This window comes from Spermophilus citellus (assembly GCF_964194105.1).
Source record: "Spermophilus citellus genome assembly, chromosome: 4".
Lineage (NCBI taxonomy): Eukaryota > Metazoa > Chordata > Mammalia > Rodentia > Sciuridae > Spermophilus > Spermophilus citellus.
The window spans coordinates 124219977-124245014 of record NC_138185.1 but is presented as its reverse complement, the minus strand read 5'-3'; the positions used below and the strand labels follow the sequence as shown (position 1 = coordinate 124245014).

The following is a 25038-nucleotide window of genomic DNA, read 5'->3' as shown; positions in this document are numbered from 1 at the left end:
GACTCAAATCATTTCCGAATCCTGTGGTACACCTGAGGAATACTGACTAAGGACAGAAAATCAGCTGAGGTAACACTGTAACCAACTAGTTGGAATCCCCAAATCATAATATAAACTGAGGGAAAGGACATTATTTAAAAAAAATTATTCACACAAAAACCTTTCAGATCTGAAGGTATATAGAAGTCTTTAAATTGAAATGCTTAACAAAGGCCCAACATGATGAATTTTTAAAAACTATACACATAAGGCATATAACTATAAAATTTCAAAACACCAGGATAAAAAGAAATTCTCAAAATTTCTTGGAGCTGGGGGATAAGGATCATATTTTTAATAACAATGCCTTCAAATGTCAGGAAAAGTATATTCAACCCAGAACTCTAAAAGGGTCCAAATAAAAGTTGAATATTTACTCATCCATCATAGCCGGAAAACAGCTCAGGACATGGATATCTGAGCTACCCATAGAAAAAGGGAATAATGACAAGAATCACAATTGGGGCAGTTAAAAAACGGTTCCCTCGGGAGCAGGAACAGGAGGGCGAATGGGCACCAGAATTCGTTGCTTTTCATTATATGCCTTTTTGTACTACTTATTTTTAAACAATTGTGTAAATTTTTCATTAAAATTTAAAAATTTATTAAACATAGGAATAAAGTTATAGAAATACAGTTAACAAAAATAAAGTTTACAGGGTCATATTTAAAGGAAAACTGAAAGTAGAAACAAATAAAAATTCCAATCATACACTATTTGAAAAAAGAGTAAGTATTTAAGACAACAAATGCATAAAAGAGTTGGGAATACCCAATTAGAATAAAGTATTGATGAGTGCATTGTTCTCCCGTGTTTATAAAAAATCTGAAGCAGTATTCCTGGAAATTCTGCCAGCAATTATAGTTTAAAAAAAAAGTGAGTAGGTGATGTCTTAAACAATGGTTTTATCTAGATATAATTCACATATCATTTATTTGACCCCATTAAAGTATACACCCCAATGGTTTTTAGTGTATTTATAGGATGTACAACCACCACTATTTTAGAACATTTTGTAAATAATGCAGCTATGAAGATTTCTGTATAAGCTTTGTGTGAACATACGTCATAAGTACATTTTAACATAAAAAATTTTTTGATGCCACAAGTGGAAAATTCCACACCTCATGTGACAGGCCGTGGTCAAAAGATACAGTTACAATGAGATTTTAGATAAGGAACACTTACCCTGTAGCATAATCAACTTAGTGCCCTACTGATGGGGTGCCCACCCCTTCTTCCTAAGAGAATGACAATGTGCGTCAGAGATGGATGGCCACTCCTCTTCCAGGCAAAAATTCACTCCCATGGGCCAAATTTTCTTACAGTATTTCCATTCTCTTAATATTCAGGTTAGAAATGTACACATGACACAAATTTGACCCAAGAGATAAAAGACAAAGTCTTTTGTGGGGACCTTTTGTGAAAAGGATTCTTTACTTTTTGAAAATTTTGGGGGGAAAAATTCCCTGTTTTCCTCTGGACATCATCGTGTGAGGATATGACATTTAGAACTGCTGTAAGCATCTTGTGACCATGGAGCAATTGCCAAAGAAACTCAGTGAAGCTGGGTTTCTAGCTGATGGAGAAACCAACCTCCCTCTCTGCTTCTTGTGGTTAGAGGTAATAAACGTGCTTATTGTGTAAGCCAGTTGTAGCTGTTACTTTAAGCTATTACTTAAAGCTGAAAGTTTCTAAATGATACGTTTCCTCAGAGGGGCCTTCCATAAACTCCCTCGACTAAGTGGCCTGCCCCAATATTCAGTCCCAGCACCCTGTGCTCCCTTTCAAAACATCCAGCACACTGGTAATTATTTTGAGTTTCTTGTTCACAGTGGTCTGCCCTAGACAGTAAGCTTCATTAAGGATAGAGACTGTGCCATCTCATTAACAGGTATTAGTAAAAGGCCTGAGAAACAAGTAAAAAAAAAATTACAATAAATTTTTGTGTGTCTGTGAAGGTAGTTGATTATGTGTGCATGTATAATGTGTATATATTATGGGTGTATGTGTAGATGTATATGTGCATGTATGTGTGTGTCTGTGTGTGTCCACACACACACACACACACACACACAGCTACACATACAAATAATAAAACTATATATATATATATATATATATATATATACATACACACACACATGCACACACATATAAATATAGACAGTGTGTGTGTGTGTGTGTGTGTGTGTGTGTGTGTGTATGTATAAAAAGACAAAAATACATAGGGGAAAAATCCCAGAAGATCATAAAACAGTGCTCTAGAGAAGACACTCAGGATGATTTTCATCTCTCTTTATGAAAATATCTAACATATTCAAAAAATATCCATCACACTACTTCTATAACATAACACAAATATGCACACACATACATACACATGGACATCCAATATGGTGGGTATGAGTGCTAAAGATATAAGCAAAGCATCATGGGAATCTGGGGCATGAAGAGGGGCTTCTACTGACATACACATACCACACGTTTACATGGAGTGCACATAAAATGCAGGACTTCTTTCCATCCTGTAACTCACCTGCCTGGTCTCATCTGAACAACTGTTTTGTGGATTTTACTATAACTTGCACTGGTTTCAACATGGAGTTTCTCCTGTTTGTTAACATGCCAATAACAGTTCCTCACAAAAACTGTCTTTGAACTTAGTTTTTTTTTCAAAGACATAAAAGCTCCCTTCAACTTCTGACCACAATTTCCATTTGACTGAATGCCCAAGAAAGTTTTTGTATAATATATTATCTCAAAAGACATTTTTATGGTGAATACATTCAGTTGAAAGCATTTGTGATGATATATAAATAATGATACAAATAACAAAGAGGAAAACAGGGAATCATACATAATAATGTCCTTTGCACAGAAGATACTTAATCACCATGTTGTTTCAGTTCTTTTTCTGTGATGAATTAGCATTGATTTACAAAAATTCATCTCTTTATTCTTATAGTAAACTTGCAAAATTTCTGATTAAAACAAATGTGCAGCCTACAATCCTAGAATAGAGTAATGCTAGCTAAAATATTGGGTAATAGTGAAGTGATGATAAAATAAACAATGAGTAAAAGGCAGTAGAATTCTGAGCCCAGTTTATCAATTGTATATGGCCTTCTTTCAAGACAAATAAATCCTGTGTTTATGGATTAGAAGAACTTAGTATTGATAAAATGTCCATATCTCCCAAAGCAATCTACAGACTCAATACTGTCCTCATCAAAATGGCATTCTTTTTTACAGATACAGAAAAAACAGTCTTAAAATTGATTTAGAACTACAAGATTACAAAAGACCCTGAATCTTGAGAAAGAAGAAAAAAGCTAGAGGCCTCACACTTTCTGATTTCAAAAGACATTATGGTACTACAGTAATTAAAACAGTATGGAACTGGCATAAACAGATATTGACTAGTGGAATAGAAGACAGCCCAAAGTAAATCCATGAAAAGGAGTCACCCAGTCTTCAACAAAGATGCCAAGCATACACAATGCAGAAAGGACAGCTTCTTCAACAATTGGTATTAGGAAAGACAGATACCCATATGAAAAAGAATAAACCTGGACCTAAACAAAAAAAGTCAACTGAAAATGGATTTAATACACAAATGTAAGACCTGAAACTATAAAATTAGAGAAAAACAGGTGAAAAACTTCTTGACTTTGGTCTCAACAATGATTTTTTTAAAAAAATGACACCAAAAGCAGAGGCAACAAAATCAAAAATCGACAAGTACAACTACATTAAATTAACAAGCTTCTGCATAGCAATGGGAACAGACAAGTGAGAGAGTGGAAAGGCAACCTATAGAACGGGAGGAAATATCTGTGATCTATATAGCCCATAAGGGATTAATCTATATACAGAAGGAACCCCAACAACTCAATAGTAAAAAATAAAACAAAATCTCTAATAACCTGCTTTTAAAAATGGGCTAAAGCCATGCGCGGTGATGCATGCCTATAATCTCAGCTGCTCTGGAGGCTAAGGCAGGAGGATCACGAGTTCAAAGCCAGCCTCAGCAACAGCAAGGCGCCAAATAACTCAGTGAGACCCTATCTCCAAATATAAGCACAAAATAGGGCTGGGAATGTAGCTTAGTGGTGGAATGCCCCTGGTACCCAAAAGGAAAAAAAAGCGGGTGGGGGCTGAGGACTTAAACAGACTTACCTTCAAAAGGGACATACAAGTGGTATGTGAAAAACAGGTATGTAGGGCTGGGGTTGTGGCTCAGGGGTAGAGTGCTCACCTACCATGCATGAGGCCCTGGGGTGGATCCTTAGTACCACATATAAAAAATAAAATAAAGGTATTGTGTCCAACTACAACTAAAATAAAAAATATTTTTAAAAAATAGGTATGTAAAAGGAGGCTCAAAAATTATTAATCATCAGGGAAATGCAAATCAAAACTACAATGAGTTAGCAACTCACACCTGTTAGGATGGCACTATAATGAAACAGATAACACAAATTGTCAAGGATTTGGAGAAACCAGAGTCCCTGAACACTGCTAGTGGATATGTAAAATGCACCCTGTATGGAAAACACTATGGAGCTTCCTTCAAAAATTAAAAACAGAAGTGCCAGATAATATGGTAATCTCACTTCTGGGTATATATCTAAAGGAAATAAAATCACTATATCACAGAGATGTCTGTACTCCTATGGTGACGACGGCAGCATCATTCATAGTAGCCAGGATATGGAAATAACCTAGATGCCCATCAAAGGATGAAAAGAGTGTGATACATATACAATGGAATATTAGCCTTTAAAAAGAAGGAAATCTTACCATTTGCAACAATATGAATGAACTCTGAGGACATTATGCTGAATGAAATAAGTCAGTCCCAGAAGAGCAAATACTGCATGATCCCACTTATAGGAGGTATCTAAAATAATAAACTGAAGCAGAGAACAGAATGGTGGTTATCAGGGGTCAGGGGAGAGGCAAGTGAGGAATTGTTCAATAGGTATAAAGTTTCAGTTATACAAGATGAATAAGTTCTAGAGATCTGCTGTGTAATACAATGCCTATAGTTAATAGTACTACATTATACACTGAAGAATTTAAGAGGTTAAATCACAAGCAAAGTGTTTTTACTTCTTTCCAAAAAATAGAGGGCAGGAGGACACTTTTGGCAGTGAGGAATGTGTTTAATACCCTGATTGTGGTGATGCTGTCTCAGGTCTATGCATACGATTAAACACTTTAAATTGTAAATATTAAATGTGTACAGCTTTTAGTCTATGAACTATACCACAATAATGTAATTAGAATTTTTAAAATTCAAATAAATATCCTTGATGAAAGAAAAAAGGAATATTGTTCAGCACCAAAACTGTGTTGGGCTGGGGAGATAGCTCAGTTGGTAGAGTGCTTGCCTTGTATGCACTAGGGCCTGGATTCAATCCCCAGCACCATAAAAACAAACAAACAAACAACAATAAAACTGTGTTGTTATACTGCATGTACATTAAAAGAAAGGTGACTGCAATATGTGGTGTACCAGTGCTTAACTCTGAAGTCATGAGTATAAAAACAGCATGAGATGCAAAGCAATGCAATAACAACAATGCAGAAGTGTTACACCAAAGAGCAAAAGACAAGAGCCCAAAGGACTGTTGGCAATTTCATAGTATGCTGTAAATAACTGCTCAGTAATTTCTTTGTATTTTTAATACCTTAGAATGTTAATCAAGCATATTTAGGTATTTTATATTTGTGAGAGATGGCATTTAAAATACAGAGGGCACCATGTCTATTTAACATACTGATAACAAAATAATCCTTAAAAGCCAAGCACAATGTGCTAGTGGTTTATTTCTAACTTATTCTTATTTGCCTGGAATAGCTAAAAATAAAATCTGTTTCATTGGCCATACTGGGAAAAAAAATTTTTTTTTGAATAGCCTTTTTGTTTTTGTGGTGTTGAACTTCTTTGTCAAAAGTGGTGCTAAGTTTTAAGCAATAGGCAAGCGGCACAGTTAGGCTAGCACATGAAAAATAATAAGATTTTAAAGTATAATTTTAAAAACTTTTAATCTCTTACATTTATAAATTTTGAGTTTTAATTCCATACTACCTATCTCATATTGTTTTTTTGGTATACTTTGGCTTTTAAAGAATTTGTCCAGGTTGGGGATATAGCTCAGAGGTCAAGTGTTTGCTAAGCATGTACAAGGTCCTGGGTTTGACACCCAGCACCATCAAAAAAAAAAAAAATCCATTTTACCTAATTTGTTACAATTATTAGCATAAGGTTGTTCATAATACCACCTTATCATTTTTTATTGGTTGTTCAAAACATTACAAAGCTCATGACATATCATCTTTCATACATTTGATTCAAGTGAGTTATGAACTCCCATTTTTACCCCAAATACAAATTGCAGAATCACATCAGTTACACATACCTTATCATTTTTTAAATGTGTGCATGATGGGTCCTACTCTCACTCCTGATATTAGTCATTTCTCCCTCTTACTATTATTTCAGATAGCTATGATATATCAATTTTAGTGCACTGATTTCCTCTACTTTTTGTCCATTTTCTGTTTCACTGATTTCTACTCTGATTTCCTTCCTTTTCCTTTTTGGGGGGAGGTGGGGTGGGGGGGACTGGGGGTTGAACCCAAATCTCAAGTGTGCTAGGCAAGTCCTCTACCTCAGAGCTACATCCCAAGCCCTTTTTCATTTTTTTATTTTGAGATCACAGTCTTGCTGATCACAGTCAGGCTAGCCTTGAACTAGAGATCCTCCTGCCTCAGTCCCCCAAGTAGCTGAGATTACAGACATACATACCACACTTAGCCAACTGACAGGCAACCCCAGCAGAGTGTGCACTTTGAATCTACCTCTATATTCCTCTTGCATGCTCCTGGTCAAAGACTGAGGGTTTTAAAGCCCATGACTGGAAGGCTCCCCATCAGCTTGCCGGACACTTTCTTAGAGCTGTGCAGTTTAAGATTCTTTGCACACAACCCTTTCTCCCTGTGTCCCTCTCCCCCCACACCTGCCATACACAGGTTCTAGACCTGTATCATGATAAGAAGGCTCTCTCCTCCTGGGCCTCCTCCCTCTTCAACCTCCACAGGTGCTTCCCCAGTAAACCTCTTAGATGTCTAGACCCTTCCCGGTATCTATTTCTTAGAGGTACTAAACCAACACAGGTGGGCTATGTAAGGGCGTGGGGATTTAACCCACACCTTCTGGCTGATACAGGACATCCTAACCCAAGTAGAACATGAGACATGTACAGTCCCTAGCACAAGGTGGCATCCCATTACCTAAAGATTTCTCCAGTGATGTCCTGGAGATATGTCCTGTTAGAGGGGAACTCTCTTGCTAGACTCATGTTTTAGGCATTTGAGAGATATGGACAAAACAATGCCTACAGGGACAGTGGAGCTGGCTCATTATTACTACATTATATCTGTATTTTACAGAAAGAGAAGAGAAAATAAAAGCAGTTAACAAGTAGCTAAAGGTTAAATTTGAAATTCAGAAGGCATTGGGCATGATGGCACACACCTGTAATACTAGCAACTTGTAATACTAGCACTGAGGCAGGAGGATCAAGAGTTAAAAGCCAGCCTCAGCAACTTCCTGAGGTCCTAAGCAACTCAGTGAGACCCTGTCTCTAAATAAAATACAAAAAAGAGCTGGAGATGTGGCTCAGTGGTTAAGCACCCCTGAGTTCAATCCCTGGTACCAAAAGAGAGAGAGAGAGAGAGAGAGAGAGAGAGAGAGAGAGAGAGAGAGAGAGAGAGAGAAAGGAAGGAAGGAAGGAAGGGAGGGAGGGAGGAAGGAAGGAAGGGAGGGAGAGAGAGAGAGAGAGAAAGAAATTCAGAAGGCCTCTCTGGTAACTTATAAAAAGGCCTGTATCTCCTGGAGGGGTAGGGAGTACACAACTAAAGCACAAACTCGGAGTGGACAATTAGAGTTACAGAGCTCCAGAATATGGAAGTGCTTAGCCATGGCAAGTGTGTTATGTTAAGAGGCCAGCACCCTGACACTTGGGATAAGAGGATCTGGGAGGATGACCCCTAGGATTCAGCTCTGCAGGTCCCTACATCCTCACAGCTTGTAGAATAGCCCATCCCTCTGTAATAAGAACTAGCTGTCATTCATGCAGGAAGACTCTCAGAGGCTTATTCCCCCAAGAAAAGGGGCTTCCTGCCTGAGAAGTTGTCCCCAGTCCTCCCCTGGCTGCCCAGATAATAAGCAATGTTAAATCCTAGAATAGCCCAGCTGGGCCAGATAAAAGAGTGAAAGAAATTACATCTTGAAGAAGCTTTAGGAATTAGCTAGCAAGTCCTAGCAAGAGCCGGAGGAATCCCCTTGGCACTAAGATGCTTGATCAAAGAGGCAGAAACATTAAGACTGGATAAGTAAGAATTTGCTGACTTGGAGCACTTGGTCAGGAAAAGGAATTTAATTCCCTGTCAAGGACCCTGTGAGATGAGGCAGCCTTGCTGCTAGAGCAGCTCCTAGAAGCCTGAGAAAAGTGAAGTTCTAGGCTGTATCAAGTGAAAATGCCTGAGCTGCCTTGGCCAAAGGTAGGGGAAGGAATAAAAAGGCTGAGGGAAGCAGGCATGCTGGAGCTGCCTTATCACTTCAAGCCAAAATACCTACGAGATGCTTATGTTCCATAGGAGCCCCCCCGAAGGGATACCAATTTACCACAGTCATCAGAAATGCTCTGGTGAGAGGGTCAACAACATCACCAGGAAGTCCAGTGGCGGCTCTCTACTGTATGCCAAGACTGGTGGTAGGAGAGGTAGTCATAGAGCCAGGCTCACTAATAGCCATGAATAAGGATGATCCCCATCTCCTGCTCTCCAGTAATAGAAGCCATGTGGAGGCACGCCACTGTAGCAGCAGGGCCTACAATTATCATAATGACCAGCAAGGTTGGAGGGGCTGTGAAATAGACTTGGTAGGCAGGGAATAGAGTGTGGCATTCTTAGAGGGGAAACAGGCAGGTAAGCAATGAAGACAACTGCTGAACACCTATACTCATAAGAACACAAGAATAAAAAAGCAGGAGGCTAAGGACAATTTCCCTAATTATAAAAAAAAAAAAATAACATGAACCCTTGTTCAGTTCAAAGCCTTTTGAGGTTCTGATATCCAAAACCCACTGAAGAAGTGTCTTAGTCCCTAGGAGGAAGGACTCTGAATTGTGGCAGGAAATGCTTATTTAATGATTCTCCTCTTTCTTCTCCAAAGGGACCTATGGGCTTTTATCTAGGGGAATGTAAGTGGAAAATTAATCCTCAGATTTATTTGAGAATGTTGAAAACAGGATCTGTGTTGATACCAGAGACCCAAAGCACCTCCCCTATTACAGCAAGGACTTACAGGGACCAAATGAGGAATAAGGAATGGAATCCTGGCTAAAGTCCAGCATATGGTGAGTCTATTCATTCTACAGATCCACCCAAAGATCATCTAGTTCTCAAGTGTATAACTGAAACTGATGTACCTGGCAGTTGGATCTTCCCAACCACCCCAACATTGGCTCCATAGCTAATGGGATGTGTCACAGTGAGAAGGCCACGTAGAAGCCACTGAAACGGTTCTTTCCATGGTTGAGACAGTAAATAAAAACAATATTGATTAGACATGATACCAAAGCACAAGCAACAAAAGAAAAAGCAGATAAACTGATAAGCAAGATTAAAAACTTTTGTGCTTCAAAGGACACATCAATAAAGTAAAAAGACAACTCAGAAGGAAGAAACTATTTGCAGACCATGAATCTGATAAAGGGCTTGCATCTAGAATAAGAAATATGACAACTCCATAATAAAAAGATAGCCCAACTATAAAATAGACAAAGAATATGAATAGACATTTTCCCAAAGAAGATATACAACTATCAATAAGCAAAGAAAAGATGCTTGACATTGTCAGCCATCAGGGAAATGAAAACCCAAACCACAATCAGATACTACTTCACACCATCAGAAGAGCTGTAATCAAAAAGACAGATAATAACAAGTGTTGACAAGGATGTGGAGAAATCAGAACCCTCACATGTTACTGGTAGGAAAATACAATGCTATAGTCTCTATGGTAAAGTTTGGCAGTTCCTCAAGTAATGAGAAACAGAAGTTACCATCTGATCCAGCAATTCTACTCCTAAGTATATACCTAAAGAAAATGAAAACGTGTCCACACAAAAACTTGTATACAAATGTTCACAGCATCACACTCATAATAGTCAAAAACTGGAAGCAACCCAGATGTCCATGTTTATCAACTGATGATACACACACACACACACACACACACACACACACACACACACACACATTTCACCCATACAAAATATTGTTATTTGGCAAGAAAATGAAATATAGTATTGGTACATGCTACAACATGGTTGAACCTTGCAAGGACTCAAATTGTATGATACCATTTATATGAAATGTCCAGAATAGGCAAATCTATACAGACATAAAGTAGACTGGCAGTTGCCTGGGGAGGGGAGCAGTATTGGGGGGAAATGGAAAGTGACAGTTAGTGGATATGGGGTTTCTTTATGGGGTAATAAAAATGTTCTAAAATTGGTTTTGGTGATATTTGCACAATCTAGCGAATTGTACACTCTAAGTGGGTGTTAAAAACTATTGAATTGTACACTCTAAGTGGGTGAATTATATGTTTTATATATGCATTATATCTCAACAAGGCTATTTAAGAAACAATCAAAACAAGTAAAAATATTAAAACCCAGTGGGATGTCAGAGATTAGTGCCACCAGTATACACCAAAACAATAAAAGTGTAGTTCTATAGTATGTCCATTTAATTTTCAGTCTGGTCTCTGCAGAAATCTGATAGACCCTGAGGAATACAAGCAAGCTCAACCAAGTAATAATCCCAATCACCTGCCAATTCCTGGATACAATGAGTTCAGAGTGGTCTAGCAATAACCATAGACTGTGGTTCAATAGGACCATGGCTGTGTTCCCAGATGTTCTCTTTTGGGGACCCTGAATCTCTAACTCTACCTTTAGAGTCTAAAGCTAGAGGAATAAGAAGCACAAAATCCTTCCAAGGGTCACTGGTAATAATAGTAGATTGGGTCACTTCTACTCCTTTGTTCCTGGACCCATGTACACTTGGGGCAAAAAAGACTCATATTTAGAGCTTTGATTTAAAGAATAAACTATGTCCCAAAGAATGATATTCTATATTTTCAGTTTGCTCCAAACTGGTACTTCAGCTGTGTCTTTAGTAGGCCATTCCACTGCTGTATGAGGCTGCTAGCTTCTATAGTGTAGTAGGGGTATGACCAATGAAGACCCCATGGTCAGAGGCTCTCCTATTACGTGCGTGACTCTCTGTCCACTGGGTTCCCTGGAAAGACAAACTGTTGAGTGGATTTCCAACCCTGGGGATCACACATTCTGAAATTCCCAGACAGTTACATTGCCTTAAGTTCTGTTGACAGGGAAGGCAAACACACACCTAGAAGAGGCACCTACCATGTGTAGGAAAACTACTGGCCCTTTTAGAATGAAAGGAACCCAATTTAGTAAACTTAAAAACTAGTCTAGAGTCAGGAGGGTTAATGATCTGAGCTTTCATTTCCTTATACTCTGTCTGGTTTTGGTATCAGGCTAATGCTAGTTTCATGAACGAATTGGGACATGTTCCTTCCTATTCTGTTTTTGGTAAATAAAGCACTGTGTGGAACTGAATTTATTTCTTAAATGTGTGACAGGAATCAACAAAACTATTTGGGCCTAAATTGTTTTTCTTGGGAAGATCTTTAACATTTTTAAAATATTTATTTATTTATGTATCTTTAGTTTTTTAGGTGGCTACATTAGTTTGTTTTTATGTGGTACCAAGGATCGAACCCAGTGCCTCAGATATGTTAGGTGAGCACTCTACAACTGAGCCACCATCCCAGCCCAAGATTTTTAACTTTAAATTCAATTTCTTTAACGGACACAGGACTATTCAGATAATCTACTTCTAAGTAAGTTTTGCAAGTAGCTGTCTTTAACTGGTCCATTTCATTAGAGTATGAAATTTACAAGCACACAGCTGTTCATAGTATCCCTTATTATCCATTTGATGTCTGCAGGATCTGTGATGATGCTACTTTCTAGTTTCCCAAGGTAGAAACTTAGATTAAGAAAATTTTTTCTTTTCTAAGTTAAGCATTTAATGCTATATATACCAAGCACTACATTATCTGAACCTACACATTTTGGTTTTGTATTTTTATTTAATTCTGTTAAAATTTTCTAATTTCCCTTGAGAATTCTTATTTGACCCATAGATTATTCAGAGGTTGTTGTTTAATTTCCAAAAACTTAGGAATTTTCCAGACAGCTTTCTGTTATTGATTCCTACTGACAGAGACTATAATTTGCATAACTTTTAATCTTTAAGCATTTTTCAGGTTTGATTTTTGACCCAGATTACTCAGCTAACATTCCCTGAGCACTTGGCTATTATTGGATCAAGAGTCTATTGATATCAATTAGGTAAAACTGATAGTGTTATCAGGACTTGTATTTCTTTGCTGAATCCTTTCAGTCCACTTGTTCTACCAATTACTAAGAGAGAAAGAAGAGGTATGAATTCTCCAAGTATAATAAGGTATTTGTCTATTTCTTTTTTTAGTTCTATCATTTATGCTTTGGGTATTTTGAAGCTTTGTTGTTAGGTACAAATACAGATTTTTTTTTAATGGATTGACCCTCGTTATCATTATATAATAATATCCCTCTTTATTCTTGGTAATTTTCCTTGTTCTGAAGTCTACTCTGTCCAACATCAATATAGCTGCTTCAGTTTCTTTTGATTAACTTTTGCATGGGATTTATTTTTGGCAACTTTTAAACTTTAACCTATTTTATTTTATCTAAGTTTTTTCTTTTTTCAATTTTTTATGAAATTAACAAATATAAATCATATACACTCAGGTGTACATGATTTGATATATGTAAACTCTGTGAAATTAATAACACAAACTAATATGTCTATTATCACACAGTTAACCATTTTGTAAATATGTGTGTGAATGTGTAGGTGTAATGAGAATATTTAAAATCTACTCTCAGTGCATTTCAAAAAAAACAACACAGAATTGTAGCTCATGCCCATCAGTACATTAGATTCTCCAGAACTTTTTCATCTTATACATGAAAGTATCTACCCTTTGACTAACATCTCTTCATTCCCCTCCCCTCCAGGTTTATAGTTACAGCATCAAGTTAAGCTCAATATCCTATTACAGCATCATGGCTAAAACTGGAAGTGTACATGCTTTTTATTCTTTTAACTTTTGAAAAAACAGCAATACCTGAATACCTCTTTAATATGATAAATAACAAAAAGCTGCCCATATTTAATGGAGACATATTACATGTTTTAAAATTGGGAACACTACCATTAAAATTGGGAACGAAAGGGGTTGGGGTTGTGGCTCAGTGGTAGAGTGCTCGACTAGCATATGAGGTGCACTGAGTTCGATCTTTGGCAATCAATCAATCAATCAATGGGAAAAAATTGGGAACAAGACAAATATTCGTCCATTATTATAACTAAACAGTATTTGGCATGGGTAAAGAGAAAAGAATAAGATGTACAAAAAGAACGTTAGTACACTGAAAATACATATATTTGAGTAAAATAATAATAAGTAAATAAGTAAAATAATAACAATAAAAGTGCAAATAAATAATAACCACTTGGGAGGAATTTTAAAGTTGTCTGCCATGCAGCATATGTGCCAAAAAGGTGATCAAAACCAGACATTATCAAATCTGGAATTTATTCTAGCAAATGAGTAAAACAGAAATTTAGTTTCATTTTTCTCCATATGGCTATCCAATTGATTCAATACCATTTCTTCAAGAATCAAAAATTTCCAGACTGATTTAAAATGCTGTTTTTATGTTGTACTAACTGCAGGAGATCTTTGTCTAAACAAAAGACAAACAAGCAAACAAAAATGGAAGCAACCTCAGTGCTGTTGGCTGGATCTGCAGTAGCAGTGTCTCTGCCTCTGCTTTAGCAATTTCTTCCCTCCTAATTCGCTCTATTAAAACTGAACAAAAAGAAAAAAAAAAACCTTCAAAGGCCAAATACAGATGAATGGCTTCTGTTTTCCTGAATGAAATCAACTGTAGTACCATGGTAGACTCCAGAAAGGCTGGAGTTACAGCAATGGTCAGCTTTGCCAAATGCACCCAAGCCTGAGTAAAATGGGATTTAGGTGAACCTGGCAACATGGGAGTCACTGGTGATTTGAAAGTATAAGTTAGATCAGAGTTGGTCAACAAGTGCACTGACGAAGCAGAAATGAAAAGGGCAGACAAGTCTTTCAAGAATGTTGGTCATTCAGGTGAACAGAGAAATGAGCCAACAGCTAAGATAGAAGAGCATTTTGAAGATGATCAAGTGGAAAAATCCAGCAGAGAGGAAGAGATGACTGCTATTCGTCTCTACCACTGCTGGGATGGCACTGCTTCTGGCAACAGATGCAATGAGACACTGTCAGTTTCAGGGCCCTCCCAATGAACCTGAGAAAACTGCTGATTGCAGTGTTTGTCCTAATGGTTTAGGGAGGCAGGAGAGGTGTGAGGGCAGCAATGTCCAGAAAAGGTAAATAAGAAGAAATGCATCCACTTATTGATAATTCCTCATTAGCTCTTTCCTGGATCAGTGGATTTAATAAATGATTGGGGAGATCCAAATATTAAATCATCTTGAGAGAAAATATTAAAATCTGGTAAATTAGAACAAGACTGTCATAAGTCTCTAGATCTGTTTTGTTTATTAGAATAAGAACTCCAGTTTTACAATAGTCTTCATGACTCCTCCCCTCATTTCCTTATATTTTTGTTTTTCATGAGATAAATTGTTCCAGGAAACCTAATTTTAACTTTTTAGAAATTTTTTAGGGCTGGGAATGTAGCTCAGTGGTAAAGCACTTACTGTAGATCCTGGGTTCAATCTCTAGTACTGAAAAAAAATTAAACTCTAGGTAAATTCTAAGATATATTTTAGGATATTATAAATGAGAATTTATAATTCTAATCTATGGAGGAAAAAACCTTTTTTCTCTTTTAATATAATAGAATACAAAAGAAAAATGACATTATGTCATATGTAGGAAAATGAATGGAACTTGAGACCATTATGTTAAATGAAATAAGCCAAACTCCAAGGGTTTTCTCTTGAATGTGGAAGCTAGAAAGGAAAAAGGAAAAGAAAGGTGGGGGTAGATATCTAATGAAAATCAAAATCAGTAGAGAAAAGGGTCCTGGAGGTGGGAGGAAGGGAGGCAGGAGGAAGTGCTGGGGATTGATACTGGCCAAATTATATTGTTACATAGTGTGCATATACGAATATGTACCAACAAATCTCATCAACATGTACAACTATAATGCCCCAATAAAAAATGTGAAAAGAAAAAAATAAAATAAAATACATACTTACTCTGAATAGTATTTCTTCATTCCACTTTGGATTCAAAGACTAGAAGATAATAAACATAGTATATATAACTATTTTTTGTCATATAAAAATAAAGCAAAGTTCATTAAAAACATTTTATAATACCACTAAATCTGACCTTTTTAACGGTTTTCGTTTGCACACTTGCAAAAATTCCATTCATTGGATCATATAACGTCACTCTCACATAAGGATCACTGTTGAAATTCAAAAAAAGGAAAAAGCTTTATTTGCTGCTTAGCCCAACCTCAGGCTACCAAATTATCAGATTCACACTTTTCTTTGCTAACAATTTCTACAATTATTTCCTACACTTAAAAGTCAGGGTTCCATATATATAGGGATAACAATTATAGTTATATCTTGTTAAGAAGCTTAAGGACCATGTTAGTAGACCATAGTCAAAGAATTAGAGAGAAAACTTTTTTTTTTTTTTTAAGATGGACACAATATCTTTACTTGCCTCACAAGTGCTCTAATACTGAGTTACAAGGCTGGGGATATAGCTTAGTCAGCAGAGTGTTTGCTTGCCTTGCATGCACAAGGCCCTGGGTTCAATCCCCAATACCACACATACACACACACACACACACACACAAAAAAAAAAAAACGAAAGAAAACCTTTTAATCAGTGATCTAATGATTTATAAACTTTAGATTTTTGAAATTTTGTTTAATTTTTATTATATTCTCTTTTCTTTTGGGTTAAGATGGTTAATTTACATACTCATTCCTTAAAATATTGCCCCAGAAAAATGGGAGTTCATAACCCACTTGAATCAAATGTATGAAATATGATATATCAAGAGCTATGTAATTTTTTGAACAACTAATTTAAAAAAATATTGCCCCAGCATCCTGTTCTATATTTTCCATTTCCAATCTCATCCATAGTTTTTACTTCTAACTATATACTATCAAATATAAATATAAAATGTAAATATAAATCACAAATCTCAGCCCACCTAGACATTTCCACCTGGACAATCTACTGTTTACTTAAGAGTTTGCCATATTTCATTGGCTTTTTTATTATATTACTATTGAAGTCATTGTAAGTTATTTCTATATTATGGATTAAAGTCTTTGTCAGATATATACTTTGTTTTTATTGTGACTGGAACATTTAACATGAAATCTTGCCTGAGATTTTTAAGTGCACAACACATTACTGTTAACGAGGCACAATGTGGCACAGCAGATCCCTAGAACTTATTCATCTTGTTTGACCAGAGCATTATGTCAGTTAATTAATTCCAAATCTACCTCCCTACATCCCTTAACAACTATTACTCCACTCTTGGATCTAATAAAGCTCACTATTTTTGATATCTGATGTAAGTGGAATCAGGCAGTACTTGTCTTTCTGCAACAGGTTTATTCCACTTAGCATACTATAACTAACTTTGTATCTTGCAGCCTTGCTAAATTAACTTATTAGTTTTTAGAGCTTTTTTTTTTTTTTTTTTTTTTTTTGGTACCAGGGATTGAACTCAGGGGCACTGGACCACTGAGCCACATCCCCAGCCCTATTTTGTACTTTAGTTAGAACAGGGACTCCTGAGTTGCTTATCACCTTGCTTTTGCTGAGGCTGGCTTTGATCCTCCTGATCATAATCCTTCTGCCTCAGCCTCCTGAGTCACTGGGATTATAGGCATGAGCCACCATGTCCTGGGTCTTACAGCTTTTTTGTACATTTCTCAGGTTTTTCTGCAGATACAATCTTGTCTACACATAAACATATGTTTTCAGCGTGTATTCCTTTATCCTTTCTTCTTGCCATATTACATAGCTAGGATATCAGTGCAGTGCTAAACAGTGAGAGCAGACAACTTCTTTATTCCTGAGTTTAGGTAGAAAACATTTAGACTATTGCTAGTAAGTATGTTGTTACATATTGGTTTTCTCACAGATCTCCTTACTCAGGTTTAGGACATTCTCATCTTTTTGTAGTTTTCTGAGTTTCTATCATGAGAGTATATTGAATTTTGTTGAGATTTCTTTTCCACTTGAAATGATCTTGTCTTTTTTTTCCCCACTCTATTTATACAATGAACTAAACTGATTAATTTGCAAATATTAAAGCAATTTTATGTCTTATCTTAATTTGCTGAGTTATTTCTTTAAATCATGAATGGGTGTTAGATTTTGTTTAATACATGTTCCACACCAATTGAAATAATCATGTGTTTTTTCTTCTTTACTATATTAATATGATAAATTATAGCTATTGATTTTTTATAGTGTTGAACAAACCTTTCATTCTTAGGGGAAAAAATCCTACTTGGTGATATATTGTTACATGTTGATTGATTTTATTTGTTAAAAGTTGAACAAGAATTTCTGCATCTATAGTCATGAGAAATATTGGTCTTTAAGCTTTCTTGTGATGTCTGTCTGGTTTTGTGATCAAGATAAAAATGGCCTAACAAAGTTTCCTCTATTTTCTGAAAGAATTTGTGTAGATTTGTATTATTTTTTTCCTTACATGTTTGATAGATATGTTCAGTGAAATCATGTAGGCCTGGATTTTTCCTTGTGGAAGGCTTTTAACAACCAATTCAATTTCTTTAATTAGTAAGGAGCTATCCAATATTTCTAATGCTTCTGTGGTTAATCTTGGTAATTTGTGTTTTTCAGGAATTTTGTCTATTTTGTCTAACTTATATAACATTCTTTACTGGTATGAAGTTGTACAAAATGTTCACTTTTTGTCCTTTTCATTCCCATAGGGTCCAATGCAATGCCCCAGCTTTCATTTCCATTATGGTTCATTTGTTCTTTCTTTTTTGGCTTTAAAACAGTCTAGCTAGAGGTTTAAAAATTGTATTGATATTTTCAAATGACAAGCTCTTGATCTTAATGACTTTTTTCTATAATTGTTTATTTTCTATTTCATTGGTTTCTGTACTTGTATTCATTGTTTTCTTCCTTCTACTTATTTTGAAATTAATTTGTTCTCTTTTTGCTAATTTCTTCATGTCAAAACTCAAAACCATACTTGAGACTGGTAATTTATAAAGAGCAGAAATTTATTTTTCACAGTTGTGGAGACCGGTAACCCAAGATCAAGGTGCCAGTGGGTTTGGAATCAGCTGAGGGCTAATCTCTGCTTCCAAGACAGTGCCTTGTTGCAGCAACCTCCGGAGGAGACACACTATATCCCCACATGCCAAACAGGGCAGAAGGGCAAAAGGGTCTAAGCTAGCTCCCTTTAAACTTTTTATACAGTACTATTCCACTCATGAAAGCAGACCCTTCATGATTTAATCACTTCCCAAGAGGCCCATCTTCTTGAGAGCATCACAGTGGGGGTTAAGCCTCAACATGAATCGGGGGAGCACACATTCAAATCACAGCACTATATCGCACAAATTGTGATACGGCTGTATTATCATTTTCAGTTCAAAATGTTTTCTAATTTCTCTTGGGACTTCCATAACCTATAGTTCAGAGGTGTGCTGTTTCATTTATAAATATTTGTGGGTTTTCTAGAGCTTAATGTTATTGATTTCTAATTTAATTCCATTGTTATATAGATAACATCTTCTATATGTTCAATCTTTTCAAAATTTCTGAGTCTTGTTCTGTGGCCCACATGTGATCTACGATGATGAATACACTTGAAAGGAATGTGTATTTTGCAGTTTTTCATTTATTGTCTTAGGGTCCGGCATGCTGTGCCACACGGACTGTAGAGTAGCTCTATCATCCCCAATTCCTAAGGTTCATACTCTCCTGTGTTCCCCTCCTCTTAAATGAAAGAACCTGTAGATTCTAACCAATAGTTTATGTTCAAGGTGATAAAATATATGTGATTATATTAAATAAACTGTAACCCATCCTGCTAGAAGACACTCCTTTTCTAGCTATAAAGAAAGCTGAGCATGTGAGCTGCCCAAGGAAGGTGAAAGCAGAAAAGTGAGGGTGGCCTCCAGCAAACAGCAAGAAACCGAAGCTCTCAGACGGGAGTCTGCAAGGAACTAAATGCTGCCAACACCATATTAGCTTGGAAATAGACCCTTCTCCTAGCAATCCCCAGATAGCACAGCCCTGGCCAATACTTACTGCAATTGTGATAAATTCCTAAAATTTTATGTTGCCTTGGCATCTGCTTTGAATAATTATGAAATTTCTCATACTAGAAACAGGGTTTAGTTAAACTTTGATACAGTTTCCAACCTCCTTTTAGTTCCTTATTATGATTGCTTCAGATATCTTTCTTATATAACAGATATCTTTCTTATATAACCTCCTGGTGGCTACCCCACTATACGACAGTTAGATACAATCTACTTGAGTTGCCCCACTGAACTATATTCCCCTGGCCATTGTGGCCATCTCTCATTCACAGATGCCACAGAACTCATGACTATTTGCTCTATACTTCATTTAGAACTCCCTGAAGGAAATTCACATGGATTACACTCAGGACCCGATAAAGGGCTCAGGTCTTAGCTCACTCTCTCCCTCTTGCCCCTACCCATTGTTGAGTGTGCAAGTCCTCTATGTCTCCCCCTTCCTGTTTGCCCTGTGAGGTGTTACCCCCTTTTTTTTCCTGTTATTTCATGTGTTTAAGCTGCTTCCTCTGTATTTCATCTGATTGATGCACCTGAACCTAATTTTTTTCCTGGTCAGTGCTCTCCTAGAGAGTGGCTATCTTGGAAGGAATAAATGCTGCAGTTACAAGGGCATCTATCAGGTTATGAAAGTTTCCTGTGAGAGGCCCACTTGATCATGGGCCTATTAGACACTTGGACCAGAATAAAGAGAATGCCTATGGCCAAATCCTTGGAGGGCCATGAGCATGGAGCTAGAGTTTAGAGACATTCAGGAGAGAGATCTCATGACCCACTGAGAAAAAAATATATCATAGCCACTGTGTAAAACTCTAAATCTAGCTAAATAATGCAAGATATTCTAACCCACAGAAACCGAGAGAATAAATGTGTGCTCTTTTAAGCCATTAACTTTGATAATATTGTTATACAAAGACAAATAATATTCACATGGTCTATGCCTGTGAATGTACCTTGTACAATTAAAAAGAATACCTTTGGCAATTGTTAAGAACAGTGTTTTTTAGGCCAAAGTTACTAATGATACTGTTCAAATTTATATTTTGTTGATTTTGAAAATCAATTTCTGGAGGCTGAGGCTGTACAGCTTAGTGGTAGAGCGCCTGCCTCGCATGTATGAGGCACTGGGTTCGATCCTCAGCACCACATAAAAATAAGTATATAAATAAAGATATTGTGTCCATCTACAACTAAAAAATTTTTTTAAAAATCAATTTCTGGGGGCTGCAATTGTAGCTCAGTGGTAGGGCACTTGCCTAGCATGTGAGGCTCTGGGTTTGATCCTCAGCATTGCATAAAAATAAATAAAGAGAATTAAAACATTTTAAAAAATATAAAAACTAAAAAATTTAAAAAGAAATCACTTTCTAAGAAGTACTAATATCTTTATCCATGATTGTGGAATTTTTTATTTTCCCCTTTAATTGTGTCAAATTTTTATTCACATATTTTGAAGTTCTGTTAATAGGCACATACACATTTAGGCAGGTATTCTGGATGATTTTATTTTATATATATATAGCAGATGGACACAGTATCCCTATTCTTTATTTATTTATTTTTATGTGTGCTGAGGATCAAACCCAGGGCCTCACATGTACGAGGCAAGCACTCTACCACAACCTCAGACCTGATTTTATTTTTTATTGTTATGTGTGGAAATGTTTTTTTGTGTGTTGAAATCTATTTTATCAGATTATAATGTATTCATTTTAGTCCTTTTATCTTGTCCTTTGCATGACATATCTTTTTGCATCCACTTTCCTTCCACTTAGCTACATCTTTTTATTTACAGTGCATCTCTCATCAACAGTATAGAGTTGGGTCTTGTTTTTTTAATTTATTATAACAACCTCTGCCTTGTAGTTATCTCAGTCCATCAATGTTTATTGTAATTATTGATATTATTTGATTTAGGGCTGAAAATTCATTATTTGGTTTTCATTGCCTCCTTTTTAAAAATCTGATCATTTGTACTCTCTTTCTGGCTTTTTTGTTGTTTTAAAAATTTCAGTTAAAAATATCTGTTTAAAATTTTATAATTACTTTGCATTATTTTAATAGATTAATGCTATAATAGATATCTATTAATGCTTTAGCAGATATTATAATATATACTATTTTTAATTTTATTTACACTTCATATGGGACCATTCTACCAAATAACCCATAACACACACATACACACACACACACACACACACACACACACACAACTTGTCCTTTATGCTATAGTCAATACAGGTACTCCATTTACTTACAGTATAAATCCATAAGATAAGGTTACAAGTTGTGTTTTAAACAGGCATATGCTTTATTTTTAAAAGATATGAAGAGAAAAGCAAAAGGTCTTTGTATATTCTCAGATATTTAACATTTTTGATGTTCTTTATTGCATTTCTGAGTTTCCATCTGGTATCAATCTCTTCAGCTGGAAGAATGTCAATGTTTTTTACAGGGCACTCTGCCAATGACAAATTCTTATTGTTTTGTTTTTCTAAAACTGTTGTTATTTTGTCATCAGCCTTGGAGGATATTTTCACTAAATATAGAATTCTGGGGGCTGGGGATGTGGCTCAAGCGGTAGCGCGCTCGTCTGGCATGCGTGCGGCCCGGGTTCGATCCTCAGCACCACATACCAACAAAGATGTTGTGTCCGCCGAGAACTAAAAAATAAATATTAAAAAAATTCTCTCTCTCTCTCTCTCCTCTCTCACTCTCTCTTTAAAAAAAAAAAAAAAAAAAAAGAACTCTGGATTGACAGTGGTTATTCTATTGTTCCATTTTCTGCTGACCTCCATAGTTTTTGATAAAAGGCCAGTCCTTAAATGTAGCTCCTCTGTATATAATGTGTCATTTTTTTCTCTTTTTAGGATTTCTTTATATTTGGCTTTCAATAGTTTGACTTTTATGTATCTCCATGTGCTTTTAGGTGTTCATCCTACTTGGTGGTTTTTTTTTAATACAAATTTATGTATTGCATCAAATTTGGAGAAAAAATTGACCATTATTTCTTCAAATATGTTTTGCTTCATTATCTCATTCTCTCATCTCTCTGGGACTCTAATTCTATGTATGTCAGATTGCTTGATGCCACCTAACAAATCCCTGAGGCTCAGTTCATTCCCCATCCCCAATCTTTTTCTCTTTTCTTCAAACCAGGTAATAATTTCTATTGATCTATCTTTAATTTTTTTCTTTATCTCTATTCTGCTATTAAATTCATTCAATAATTTTAATTTCAATTATTATATTTTCAGTTCTAAAATTTTCATTTTCAATGGTTTCTATTTCATTCCTGAATTTTCTACCTTTTGATTTATTGTGAGCATATTTTCTTTTTTCTACAGATATCTGTTCCATTTTTCCTACTTCTTTATAGATCAGGTAATTTTATAATATATCCTGGATATTATAAATATCAAGTTAGAGAGATTCTGGGTTCTGCTCTATTCCTGATGATGTCTGTTTGTTCGCTTTTTAAAATATATATATATATATATATATATATATATATATATGTATTATTTATATATATTATCTATATTCAGTGCTGAGAATCAAATCCAGTGCCTCACACATGCTAGGCAAGTGCTCTACCACTGAGCTACAATCCCAACCCCAGTTTGCTTATTTTATTTTATCATGTGATCAATTTTCTTGTTAGGACAAAAGCCGAAAACCTTCTTTCTTGGACAGTAACTCTGATCTTTGTTCAGATCTTCTGTTATCAGCTGAATTTCCAGCTTTCCAGCTCTTTCCTTTACAGAATCTTCATCATTTCCATGTTTTCTTTAGATTAGACCTGGTGGCTTCCTTGGCCATAATGACTACAATTTTCCGGGTTCTGATTCCACCTGGCCTCAGACTAATGTGTAACACTGTGAATTCAGTATAATCCTCTTCCTTCAAGTGCAGGCTCCCACCAGAAATTGCCTTCTCTGTTCACTCTACACTATGTTCATGTTGCTACTTTTTATATTGTGTCCAGAATTTATGGTTGTTATCTGCTAAAGGATTTATAAGATTAGAATTTTACAAATTCCTAGAGGCAAAACTCAATAACAAGTCTAATAATTACCACTCTGATTTACACCTTTGCCTAATTCCATAAATTCAGTAATTCAGATAAGAAGAGATTGACTAAACCACCAAAGTAAAAAATATTATTCATTTTGCATAACAAATAATATTATTTGCATACTAATAATATTATTCAATTTTTCACTTAACCAAAATTTAGGAAAAAATTAATTAACAAATGAAAAGTTTTAAAATTCCAACCAAATTTGATATACTTACCTAGCTCCCAAAATATCCTTCTTTGCAAGGCCTATTCCAGCTATAACTTTTACTCTCACAATTCGTGAATTTTCCTAAAATACAAAAATTTATATTTTATTTTCATGCATTTGTAACTCAAGTAAGACACAAGTAGTTAGGATATTAAAATTAATGGGAGGACTCTTTTTCAAGATTAATTTGACTAAAAGCTATAATGAAAACTAAATTATTTGTAGATGACTTGATCACATACAAAGAAAAGCAAAAAATAAACTCAAATTATCACACCGAATAAGAATCTACCATTATTTCCAAGAAAATCTAAAGCTAGAATATCAGAACTAATATGCATCAGGATATTTCTATGACATTAAATAGGAAAGGATTAAATTCACAAACTCTAATAAGAAAAACTGTTAGATTTCACAACATTAAATTTATATCCATTTTGCATAAGAAACCTTAAACAACAACAACAACAAAAAATAAATAAAAACCCTGAAAAATTGAGGAGGACATACAGGAGAGAAATATCTAAAAACGCATCATTAAGACAATATAATGATTATCCAGAATATGTAAAGAATTCTAAAAATCAATGAGTAAAATATAGTTGCCCTAATGTAAGAAATAAATATAGAATGAACAATAAGTCAATGAGTGTATACTCAATCTCGCCAGTAATCCCACCATTGGTGGGAGTGTAAATTGATCAATCATTCTGAAGAGATTTCACAATATCTACGGAAGTTCTCAATCAATAACATAGGAACTCCAGTTTTAGATGTATCCTCTAAATAAACTTTCACTTATGTACATAAAGACATAAGTACAACTGTATTACAGTAGCATTTTTGAAGCTCTGCTAATACAAAACATTGTAGCACACACACAAAAATAAAAACTAATTAATTCTATTCTAAAATTATCCCCTAGGCAAGTAGCAAAGTCTATTCCTCTCTCAAGAGATGCCCCAGTGGGAGAAAAGATATATATCACATTTATTTTAACCTTCTTCCATTTCTCTGGACTTATACTCATGGTACTTCCTACGGGGTTTCACTAAATAAATATGATAATTAAAATATTCTATTAACTCCAAAACCCAGATGAAAGATTAAGAT

The 25038-nt window shown here is 35.5% G+C and overlaps 1 protein-coding gene across 2 annotated transcripts in view; it reads right to left on the bottom strand.

Moving 5' to 3' along the window:
- The window catches only part of NEDD4 (NEDD4 E3 ubiquitin protein ligase), a 131347-nt gene that overhangs the window by 84635 nt on the left and 21674 nt on the right, over positions 1-25038 (bottom strand). Inside the window, exons 2-4 of one of the 2 annotated variants that reach the window (XM_081290320.1) lie at positions 23933-24006; positions 15669-15747; positions 15533-15571 (exon numbers count right to left, since the gene is read on the bottom strand). In XM_081290320.1, coding sequence (XP_081146446.1) covers positions 15533-15571; positions 15669-15747; positions 23933-24006 — 192 coding nt within the window. Of the gene's footprint in view, positions 1-15532; positions 15572-15668; positions 15748-23932; positions 24007-25038 lie in introns of those variants that run through there. The other variant, XM_081290321.1, reaches the window with a different exon arrangement.